The 11,202-nt window shown below is 41.7% G+C and overlaps 2 protein-coding genes across 3 annotated transcripts in view; one reads left to right on the top strand and one right to left on the bottom strand.

The window, feature by feature from the left end:
• The window catches only part of TFB1M (transcription factor B1, mitochondrial), a 33,305-nt gene extending 31,616 nt beyond the window's left edge, over positions 1-1,689 (top strand). For both annotated transcript variants that reach the window (XM_009281431.2, XM_019472646.1), the window contains exon 8: positions 1,390-1,689. In XM_009281431.2, coding sequence (XP_009279706.1) covers positions 1,390-1,651 — 262 coding nt within the window. In that variant the 3' untranslated portion in view covers positions 1,652-1,689. The remainder of the gene's footprint in view (positions 1-1,389) is intronic.
• A 633-nt stretch (positions 1,690-2,322) lies between these two features.
• Positions 2,323-11,202, bottom strand: part of TIAM2 (T-cell lymphoma invasion and metastasis 2) — a 96,456-nt gene continuing 87,576 nt past the window's right edge. The window contains exons 21-26 of the mRNA XM_019472645.1: positions 8,611-8,719; positions 6,931-6,989; positions 5,982-6,087; positions 5,138-5,225; positions 4,413-4,567; positions 2,323-3,545 (exon numbers count right to left, since the gene is read on the bottom strand). Of these exons, the coding sequence (XP_019328190.1) occupies positions 2,902-3,545; positions 4,413-4,567; positions 5,138-5,225; positions 5,982-6,087; positions 6,931-6,989; positions 8,611-8,719 (1,161 nt within the window). The 3' untranslated portion in view covers positions 2,323-2,901. The remainder of the gene's footprint in view (positions 3,546-4,412; positions 4,568-5,137; positions 5,226-5,981; positions 6,088-6,930; positions 6,990-8,610; positions 8,720-11,202) is intronic.

Below are 11,202 nucleotides of genomic sequence, written 5' to 3'. Positions count from 1 at the left end.
CTGTTGCGACAGGACAAGGGGGAATGGCTTTAAACTAAAGGGGGGTAGATTTAGACTAGATAGAAGGAAGAAATTTTTTACGCTGAGGGTGGTGAAGCACTGGCACGGGTTGCCCAGAGAGGTGGTGGGTGCCCCAACCCTGGAAAAATTCAAGGTCAGGTTGGCCGGGGCTCTGAGCAACCTGCTTTAGTTGAAGATGTCCCTGCCCACGGCAGGGGGGTTGGACTAGATGACCTTTAGAGGTCCCTTCCAACCCAAACTATTCTGTGATTCTATTCTATGGTTTTGTGATTTTTGACCAAGGCCTTAAGTAGCACGTACTTTAAACCAGATTATTCCCAGAAGTTCCATCCTCCTCTTGTCATGTTAAACCCTTTCTTAACTTTGTATTCTGTCTGCCCACCAAGAGCCAACTATCACTTACTTAGACAAAGCCTTTTGACTAGCTTGTCCAGCCAGCCTGCAAAACACAGCTGGGGGTGTGGGGGTTTTACTCTATTAGATGCACAGCATTTTTAGGTCTTCTGTATGTATGACACAGGCGGATCATTTGAAAATTGGGACATGCACATCAACCATGTGCAGATTTTCTGCTTTCCTGATCCATTCCTGATCTCTTGTAGACTGAGAACTACTGCTAATAGGAGCTAGTCCTTTCAGTAGTTTGCACTTTGTAGTATGCATTTTTGTGAGACATTAAAAATCACTTGAACTAATACTATTCATTCAAATTTGGGGAATTGATGAGAGAGAGGTGCTAACACATCTGGCCACAGAGTAAATGAACTGATATGACTATCTCTGAACAGTGACAGAGCTGAAAACAAAATCTAGGACTCCTGGCACTTTCTCCAAGTTCTAAATATTAAAAAGTGAATGATAATTAAATACTCCTTTCCTCCCTCTTGGCTTTTTTTTCTGGCATTAGAATTGCGGTATTAATGACAAGTGATATCAATATCTTGCCCATTGGAATGAAACACTTAGCCTGAAAGAAAGTCACATGGTTTGGATATGATCTGTTTTACATAGTTTAATCTGTTGTTGCTCTCTAAACGTGAGTCTAATTGTAAGAAGGTTCTGTAACTGTATCCATACCCAAGGCTCTTTTTAATGTTAGCAAACGTGAACATATATGCATGTGTTTAATGTACAATGTATGTGTATGCTTTCCTATGTTGTCATAATTTGAATTTGCAGAAAAAGGGCCCTTACATGTTTCCATTTGCTTAGATAATGAGATATATTAAGAGTGCCAGAGCTAAAATAATGACATACTTAATAGTAAACCTATATTAAGTAAATTCCCAGGAGGATCCTGTTACCCTTAGGGGAAGCTGAATTGTCTGTCTGAATTGTTTGAATTTGTCTTCTCCCCACACCTTTTAGGACCTTGTTTCCTGAAAGTGGACGTTTGAAAAGAACAGAACAGCTGATGATGACAGCAAATGTTGATCCAACTCTTCGTCCTTTTCAGCTCTCCATGTCACACTTTAGAAATCTGTGCAATACATACAGAAAAATGTGTGATGAAGACCCAAGCCTTTTTGCGTACAGTTACAGAGAAGAACTAAGGCAAAGGAAGAAGACAAGGAATTTACTTAAAAGTACCAGTCAGCCCGAACAGACTGAAGAGGAAAATCAGCTGTAACAGCTGTAATTGCAGCAGGCTAATAAAAACAAATCAGTTTTAACTCCTTGATCTAGAGGTGTTGATTCAGTAAAAGGAGGCTTAAATATTCCTACATCTGTGCAGGTATGGAAGAACTACTTTTGAGAAAGTGGTGGAGAGAGAGGTCTTTCCCATTTTATTCATTCTTTCCATTCAGCTGCAGACAAAAGTGAAAAGACAGTCCAGTTACAAGGTGCCTACAGGTTCTTTTTACTTCAGGGCAACGGCTAGAACACATACCAAGAACAAGGTGTGTTGTGAGACATGTAATTAAGATGGGATACTTCTGAAATAACTGAGTTTTGTATGAATGAAAGTGCATTATCGAAACGTAAGAAAAAATACTTTTCATACTTTGGCATGTAAGACGGCGTTTGGGTTTTTGTGCTCTTTTTATCCTGAAACATCCTCCTGTGCAGAGTAATTTAAAAAACAAAAGCCAAAACTCTTCTATAAATATACTTACAGGAGGATAAAGTGCACAGATTGCCTCAAGGTCTGCTAATAGTCGTCTCATTTATGCAGAATCAAAGAATTTGGGATTTAAAGCTCCAACTAGAGAAAAGCAGCATGATAAAAAGTAGAAGACATGGCTAAGTACAATACTTATTTGTCTTTTACTGTACAGGCTGGTAGAGAAAATAAAAAATACAGTCAAATAAAAGATTACAGGCCAAGCTTTGGTTTTGTATTTACACATATATATAAAGTATAAACAGCATCCTGAAACTTACAAAAATGAAATTCCTGCACTATTGTGCACTAAAGCACATTAAAATAACTTAATTCTGCTTTAAATAAAGCAAAAATGAAAACCAAAAAATAAAATGCCCAAGGTATTGAAAAAGTCATTTTGCAATGCTACTTTCCATTGTAATCCCCTCTGCCACTCACTAGCACCTTTTCCACATTACTTAAAATGCTAACGAGGCCATCCTTCCCTTCCCTTCCCTTCCCCTCCCCAAGAACACTACATCGTCCTAATAACTGCTTGAAAGGGATGAACTGATTTACAGACCTTGGCCAGCTTAATCTATTTTTGATCCACAATAAATTAAAATAACTTAAGAATCCTTTACAGCTGTTTTTGTGGAAAAAATGTATTAGTGCACAAAATCTGATAGTAGTTTTCCTGCAGCTTCCACGAATTTACTAGTTTTAAAGCAAAATAAGTTTGTTGAATTTTATGTGGACTTCAAATGAATATTTTAAATATAGTGCTTAGAAAGCTAGGATTTCCCATGCCTCTCCACAGCTTCATAAAAACAGTCCTCATTAACTACAGATGTTAAACTCTGGACGCTAAATTCTCTCTCTAAAATAGAGTTCAGATCCAGGTTTGCAGCATCAGAGTGACTGTCAAGGGACTGGTGACGTTCTTGCATTGCCACTAAAGTTCCTCTGTTACGCTTTGTGCTGTTGACTTTTCTCTTCACTGGGCAGAAATGGCCACGCACCAGCTTTGGATGCTCTCTTGTCTCGAAGCCGTCTCCTTCCTCATTTTCAGCAGCCTGATCCCGTTCGGAGTCAGTACTTGGTTCCTCTGAAATCTTCAGCCGTTGGAACCGTATTTCAATGTCTTTCGTAGGGCTGCCTTTCTTTAGGCTCTGATAGTCGTCGTCGTCATCATCATCGCTGAGAATATCAGATTCTTTGACAAGAACATTAGAAAAGTCGGATGCACAGCTCTGTACGTGTTTATCGGGAGATGAACTTTTGGGCTCCTGTATGCTCTCAGCGGTGTGGCAGCTGCTGCTCTGAGTACTGCTGCTCAGGCTGCACTCATCAGAGTCCTGGAAGGTGCCTTTCCCCGGGTCACCGTTCCACTCGCTACTGGATGAATTTTTCAGTATCTTCAAGGACCTCGTGGAAGCTGTGCAGAGGAAAAAAGCTGGGTTTTTTTTCAGCAAAACATCAGCTGGTTATACCGTCTGTCTCAATAGCCCACTTATAATTACAGTGTACATAGTCTCATTTGATAATCATCCCAGGTCAGACGTGTCAGCATTCTGATACCGACAGCGCGATCCCGTGTCAGAGCTCTCATTCCACCTACCCCACGGCTATATGCTTGCCTTCATGTGTAATACATACACAATCCTCCAAAAATTCTAGTAGTGATTTACACACATCCGCAGGAAAGCAAGACTGATTCAGGCACCTCAAGCACTGGAGGGCCAGATTGCAGGTGGGAGTTGAACTGTCCCAGTTCCTGTGATGTTAAGGGGATTTTACAGACAACTGATCAGATGGAGAACTTGAAATACTAGTAGCTACTCATTTAACTAAAACGTCTGAAGCCTGTTCTTAATTAGGGTATCTGCTGGGATGCAGATTTAGTGCACTGAAAGAAGCAAGACCCCTGCCTTTTGCCAGTTGTTTTAGCTTTAAATGTTATTAGGGCTGAGTTACTAAAGGGAACCCAGAGGAAAGAACGCTAATGCTGTATGCCAAAGGGAGTCTATTTCTTCCCAGCAAAATTAATTTGGGCCTTATTAAGTCTTCCCTTAAGAGAGCTAATGAAACATCACAGTGTGGGGGGGATGGCAAGCTTGCTTATCGCCTCTAGCCCTTGTCATGCCCCGAGTTGTGGAGAAACTCTACCACCTCCCCAGCCCGAAAAAGAAATGGGATTTGTGGGTCTGGCACATGACACGCTACAGTCATGGTAATAATTGCGAGCCTTCTGCCAGCGCTGGAGTCCAGACTCCATTTTTCACTTTGACAACGTGTTTCTTACCCAGTTTGGCTGTTGCAGGTACACGGTTCTTGAGTGGGACAAGGCGATCTTTACATCCTTTTTCCAGCGGTAGCTCACATTTTATGTGACGTCTGAAATTCTCCCGCAAAATAGAACGGATCACCTTCACGATGTTAGTCTTGTTCTCACAGTCACTGCAAGTTTAAGAAAACAGAGAACCTAATTTTCCCCTCTGAAGTAAGACACTGTTGGGATAAGATCTGCCCGCCTCCTTTCCGCTGATGTTCTTTAGGTGCAGTGGGTTTTTTCAGTAGCTTGCTTTAGTAGTGGTTTTGCAGCTAAAATGTCTTTATGTGGCGTTAGGCATTTCACACACTTTGTGTTTTGAGATCTTGGTTACTTCCCCTTAGAAAAACGGCCTGAAAGGTAACTTCTGTACCAAGGGATCGCCCCTTAAGTGGTCTTTATCAGAAGATAATTTCTGCTAACCAACTGAGAGTCTGATAAAATCAGTTACTTTGCCCATATCGTACTGGAACTTATGATCATACGTCTGTGCAGATTTCTGATGCTGGATCACTGTGCCAAATTCACTCCCATTTCAAATTGTTATACTTTATGCAGTTAAACACTGGCGTAGTGCCTGGATTCAAAGAGTGAGAGCTGCATTAGAAGTGCTGATGCAAAGGTCACGCAGGGGAAAATTTTACTTTTTTAATTCCATTAATGTGATTTGTCAAATACAACCTCCATGTAAAGCTTACCTGCTGCACAACTGAAAAATTGTTTCTGGCCTGCCTTCTAGTTCTGACTTCGTGTGAATCAGTTCCCAGATACAGCTGTTCTCTGTTCCTGTGCATGGAAGGAAATGTTATTTTTGTATGTACTTCACAAAACCTTCGGCATTAGAAAGACCAGTGTAGAGCTCCTCCACCCCTGAAGGCAGTGTTAACATAGCCACGGGTGGATCTACAGAAGATCTCACCTGAGATGGGACGCAAAGGAAGTCCCCTGAACTCTCCTGTTGCAGCAGCCTAGCGCTGCCTTTGATAAGTTGCTTTCCCCCATTCTTACTGATTCTCACTGCCTTCCAGCCTTAAAAGGCCTTCTCCCAGGTGCACAAAGCATTTATTTGCTCTAAACACCTAGTGACACTTTACAGAAGATAAAGAACTGGATAGGATCATAAAGATCAACTCAAAGGGAAAATAAAAACACAGCCCTCTACTACCACAAATTACACAGTCAACTCTCCCACCTTTGGAAAAACACAAGGGTCAGCACACACAAGCATAAGGGCGTCACCAGGACGTCAACCATGGGAAATCACCTTCCTGTTCATGGTATCTTTTCATTTGGGATTTCCATTCTGTCATTCCTTCACATCATGTTGCATCTTCCCGAACTCACGGAAGAAGCCAACACACCAAATGAAGAAAGTCTGTTAACGTATCAAGCCTGTACCCCCTGAGTGTAGAGACAACAGTAGATACTGTTTTCTCTACACCTGCCTGTTTCCAGAGGCTCCAGAAAGACATACGGAAGAAGCAGTATTACAGAATCCCAGAAAAGCCTTCAGTCCTAAAGTATTCAGTGCAAGGGAACTACCTGCTGTGTTCCCCAGTCGAACTTGAAGAGCAGATAAAGGAATCAGCCAGCGAAATTTAAATGGATCCAAGTCACCATAATTATGTGCAGCACGAACATTAGTAGGCTGCGAAAAGAAAAACAACAAGGGTATTTCTAAGAAGTAAAAAAAGCGGGTTTTTTTGTGTTACTCTTAAAAGACCTGCCTCTGAAGAGAAAATAAATTCATTAGACTTTTTCCTTCAGTACCCTAATATGTGCTTGTAAACGTAGTTGACATGGTGATAGACACAACCTTTGGAATTTGTAATTGCTTCAACTTTTAAAAGCACTTCTTTTTAATGGGTAAAAATAATACTTCGCATATAAGTACTACTAGGGAACTAGTTTCCCATGAAGGAACCCGCAGACTGTTGATTAGCAGAATACATTAATCACGTAGCTGCTGCTGCTACTTTTAGAGCCCCTCCATCTGTTAATGACAAGCACGGTGCAGTACTTCACCACTGGTACGCGGGAGATGCAACTTGCTACTTGACTTCAGCATTCCAGTTTTCTAAATGGGGACAGAGGAGGTTGTGTTTATAACACCCCCTCTCCTTTCCTTCCAGGGTGGTCAAGGGTCTATACACAGAGGTCTTCAATCTACACGCTACGTTAAAGTAGGCCATTGTAAATGCCATCTGGAAGAATGAATGATTCCTACATGGCATCTTTCATATTCCACCTGACAGAACTAACGTGGGGCTCACACAGAGAAGATGCTGCTGCTTACTAAATAACAAAAAATATCTACTGCTACACAAATACTGAGCACTTGTTTTAGCTGTGATAGCTAGAATTCCAGTCTAGCGAGGGAAGGTGGCATTTCACCACAGTCACTCCCCCTTCAACACCGGTATGGTCCATCTCACACTGCAGTAGGATCCTGTGCATAAACACCCACCACCTCCACTGACACCAGACTTACCATTTTCTTTTTCAGTTTGTAGTTCTCCTTATACACCAGTATTACAGCCCTCTTAAAAACTAAAAAAGAAAGAAAAAAAGGAAAACTGTTAATTACAGGTGTAATAGTAAATGAAAATAGTATCTTGGAGAAGCTGATGATTGTAGTCAGGGGAATGTAAAGGATAAGCAAACTGACTGAAAAGCACCTGCTCTCTATTAAGATTACAACTGGGTTTTTCATCCTACACTTGGTTCATGCAATGGCAGTATTTTTTCCTCAGATTTTGTTCTGAACATTTAGGATGAAGCCCTTCTGCACCTTTATTCTGAAACTACCAGCAGCCTGTCTCCTGTAAGTCTTCACATAAGCAAATACAGCAGATGTAGGTTAGATGTAAAGGTTCAGATTTTCTTTTTGTAATCGGTGGACATTTTCAAGTGGAGTGAAGGGCTTATAGCAAGAGAGGGCTGTGAAAAAGGACACTAAGTCTGTTCTTCCTGCAGTTCAGCATTTGTTTAGTTGGAAACTCAAACATTCATCTCAATGCCTACTTTTCCATCTGCAGGAATTCTCTGGCTTCCACAACGTGCGACTGGAGTGGCTCACTAACGTTACCTAATCTCTCAGCCTCCAGGCAGGCAGGGACACGTTCGCTCCCATCTGTAAGGGGGAACAGAAACACAGGGGCATTGAAGCTGCAGCTGAACTAAGGGATGGCTCTGCAGAGCAGTCCTGGATCCCAAATCAGACTCAAGGGCAGTATAGCTCTATCCCTGCTCATGCATCCATGTTTCCTTCCAGTGGAAGAGGAGAGAGGGGTGATGGTATGCAGTTGAGTCTCATCCCTATGTGAAGCCGGGATGCGGCCATAGCGAGCACAGCATTAACCCCAGAGCTTGGCAGTTTCCTTCAGTTCCACATATTAGGTGCATTTTCTAAGCTGCCTGCATAGGGTCTGAAGTGAGAATAAAAGCTCATCCAAGGAACCCGGGAGGCAGTTCCTGTTTGTTCTTCTGTTAGAAGCATCCTCTCCCCTAATCTGTCATGCTTCCTGGGGAAGGAATGCACGACAGCCCTGAGAAGGAGAAACTTGTCTCTCGTCAACCTGGAGTTGTTCTGCAGGTGTTTATCCAATGACATTTTAAAGAAATATTTTTTAAAGAAACGGACAAGTGCCTAAGATGTTTCACTGGAAGATTTAATTACTTAGGTAATTATTAAATGATTAATCGTATATATACTATTAAATAAAACTCTTGTTTGTATGCTCTTATTTCCATATCCATTTTTCAGGTTAAAATAACCTGGATGGGGCTTTTGATGGAGTAGCTGTAAAGCAGAAGTTAGCCTGAATTCACAGGAGTAGAATAAATCACAATTTTCCTACCAGCGTCCTTTGAAAGCTTGGTTTAGCAGATTGTTCTAAAGAGAATATTGCCTCTTGAAAATCACTGATTTCCACAGTTTACATATAGGCAGGAGAGCAGCTGAGGTTGGCTCACAGAGCAAACAGCAAACAAACGAATGGAAACTTTTCTCGTATTAGGAAATATAACTATGTATTTTTTCAGATGTAAGTCTACCCTAGATATCACATAGCTATAGAGCAAGGAGATGGTGGCTTTCATCTTGTGAGAAGATTTGATGTGGTAATCTTTAGATTTGAAAGAGCAGAGAGTCATTAAGGAAGACACTTACCAAATACTGTAAGTTCAAGGTCTTTTCTTGCTTTGCCCAGCGATGGGAAAGGATTCAGCCAGGAAACTGTAGAGTGCATCAGGAGTTCTCCCATTGAAAGCTCTGTCACCTGCATTAAATTATAACAGTAGATAAGATAAATAAATAGTATAAATATATACATCAGTGCTGCGATCCACATGTAAAATGTTAATGAGTACACATCAATAACTTTAAGGATCTATGTTTTCCGTATTTACTGTATGTACAGAGGGAAAGGCAGAGAGATCTGCAGTACAGCAGGAAAAGTGTGAGTAATCCCCTTTTTAAAATAGGTAAGAACTATAAAAAGTAATAGCCTCTAAGTCATGGAAGCTGGATAGAAGTTCTTACTATTAATAACTTAGAAGAATATTGAGTTGATCTGATGACCTGTCACTTACATACAGCCAGTTGTGAACTGGCTGATTTATTAGCTGTAAGTATCTTTAATTTCTATAGAGTAATTAGTATTAATGACACTGCCAATGGCAGAATTAATGGAGGTCTTGTACTCTGAGGCTGCTTTCTTCTGTGGGACACAACGTAACACTGTGAAGAATCTCCCAGGCTGTCAAGTTTTGCTTCCCCATAAATGATGGGAAATCAGGTAGCCAAGGGGGGCAATTTGGCTTTTACTAGGAGGAAATAGAACAACCGAGCCGGCATCTCTCATATCTGATCTTCACCTTTACAGATTTGATCTGCTTAGTAATCGTTTGATGTAAATAGCTAAGTTGAGACTCTGCTGCCCCAGTTCTGGGACATGCGTGCACACAGTCTAACTAATGGTTTTTGCCCTGACAAATACCCGTGGATGCCTCAGCACTGAAAGTGTAGAGAATGAGAATAACAGACCTTAATGTGAAATCCCTCCAACTGCCATTTTCATTTATACGGGTGAAAAAAATCTTAAAAACTTAAGAACTCTATAGCATAAAATCTGAATGCCTTGGGGCATGGATAAGCTCTGCAACATTTGAGGAGGATTTTTCCTACTGAGAATTATGTCTACTCCTGCTTGCAATTCTTCTTAGTCCAGAAGGCGGCTCTGGCAGCTGTCTGAAAATTTTACCGTAACCTACTGACAAAAAGAAACTTGACAGGCAGATATGAAATGGAAGTCATAGAATCACAGAATCGTTTAGGTTGGAAAAGACCTTTAAGATCATCAACCGTTAACCTAGCACTGCCAAGTCCACCACTAAACCATGTCCCTGAGTACCATATCTACACATCTTTTAAATATCTCCAGGGATGGTGACTCAACCACTTCCCTGGGCAGCCTGTTCCAATGCTTGACAACCCTTCCGGTGAAGAAATTTTTCCTCATGTCCAATCTAAACCTCCCCGGGCGCAACTTGAGGCCATTTCCTCTTGTCCTATCACTTGTTTCTTGGGAGGAGAGACCAACACCCACCTCGCTACAACCTCCTTTCAGGTAGTTGTAGAGAGCGATAAGGTCATTTCTCTTCTTTCAATAAAAAAAATGTTTCAGTGAATTCCAGGCTCTGACCCTGATGCACCTTGCTGGTGTACTGGTTTTACAAGGGTGCAACCCATCTGAGCTAGCCTGGGATCAAATCTGGCCTCCTGAGAAGTCTTCGCTTCTCCTTTATCTATTAAAACAAGCTGTTTGCAACTCAGACTTTTGTAACATTGTAAGATTTGATAAATGAGCTTTAACCCCAGGTCTCTTGTTAATTGGGGTATCTGAAACTTCTTGTTGCAGTTAAAGTAGCCATCTTCTGAAGGCATTTGGGGACCAAGTCTCATTCCAGGAAATATTAATTAATTCAGTGCCTAACTACTTGGAGGACAGAGTCCACTGGCCATATGATGGAAGTACAACAACTCTTCGCATGAAAAACCCCTGTCCTTTAGCATAGTAGAAGCTGACTCAAACTCCTAATGAGCTTACTCTTTTATCAGTACATTTCTTTACAAATCCTTGGTACCATTCAAACTGCATTATTGATCAGAAACACTTTAGTTTAGGGGCATGGTATTCCACAAGAGCTGCTGGGCGCAGGCTGGACCCGTGGTGGGAGGAGGGAGATCCTTGTGTGCTCTGGGGTGGGTGGTGGCACGCTTCTCAGGGGACATCTGGGGCAGGGGACAACAAGCGGTGCTGACGGCAGGGTGCTGGCAGTGGGGCAAAGCCTAAGGATTAGGCAAACGGAGACAGCTTCTTGCCCTCGGTGCTAAGCTTTCCCATTGGATCTCCACCCTTACCCAAGAGTAAATGGGAGGGTGAAGGGTTCCCTTTCTTTGCTGGGGAAGAACCAACTCAAATCACCCTGTATTTTATTCTGAGCACGTACAGATGCAGTTGCGATGGAGTGGTTGCTGCACTGGAAGTTCACAGGAAAGTCTACCTGGTGATAATTTATTCATACACTCAGGTGTTCAGTCGTCAGCATCCTGAAGGTGAAGATCAAAACAGCTTAACGCTGTAAGTGTAATGCTTCCATCAAGTTAAACGTGCATTTTGGGCTGTGTAAGATCCTTGCTTTATTTATTTGTTTATTTACCTAGTCACTGTCGATTAGTGTTATTAAGTTAATCAACAGA

The sequence above is a fragment of the Aptenodytes forsteri genome, unplaced genomic scaffold (genome assembly GCF_000699145.1).
Source record: "Aptenodytes forsteri isolate BGI_AS27 unplaced genomic scaffold, ASM69914v1 Scaffold82, whole genome shotgun sequence".
Classification (NCBI taxonomy): domain Eukaryota; kingdom Metazoa; phylum Chordata; class Aves; order Sphenisciformes; family Spheniscidae; genus Aptenodytes; species Aptenodytes forsteri.
Note: the sequence above shows the minus strand (reverse complement) of the source record. Positions and strands in the feature narration are given on the sequence as shown.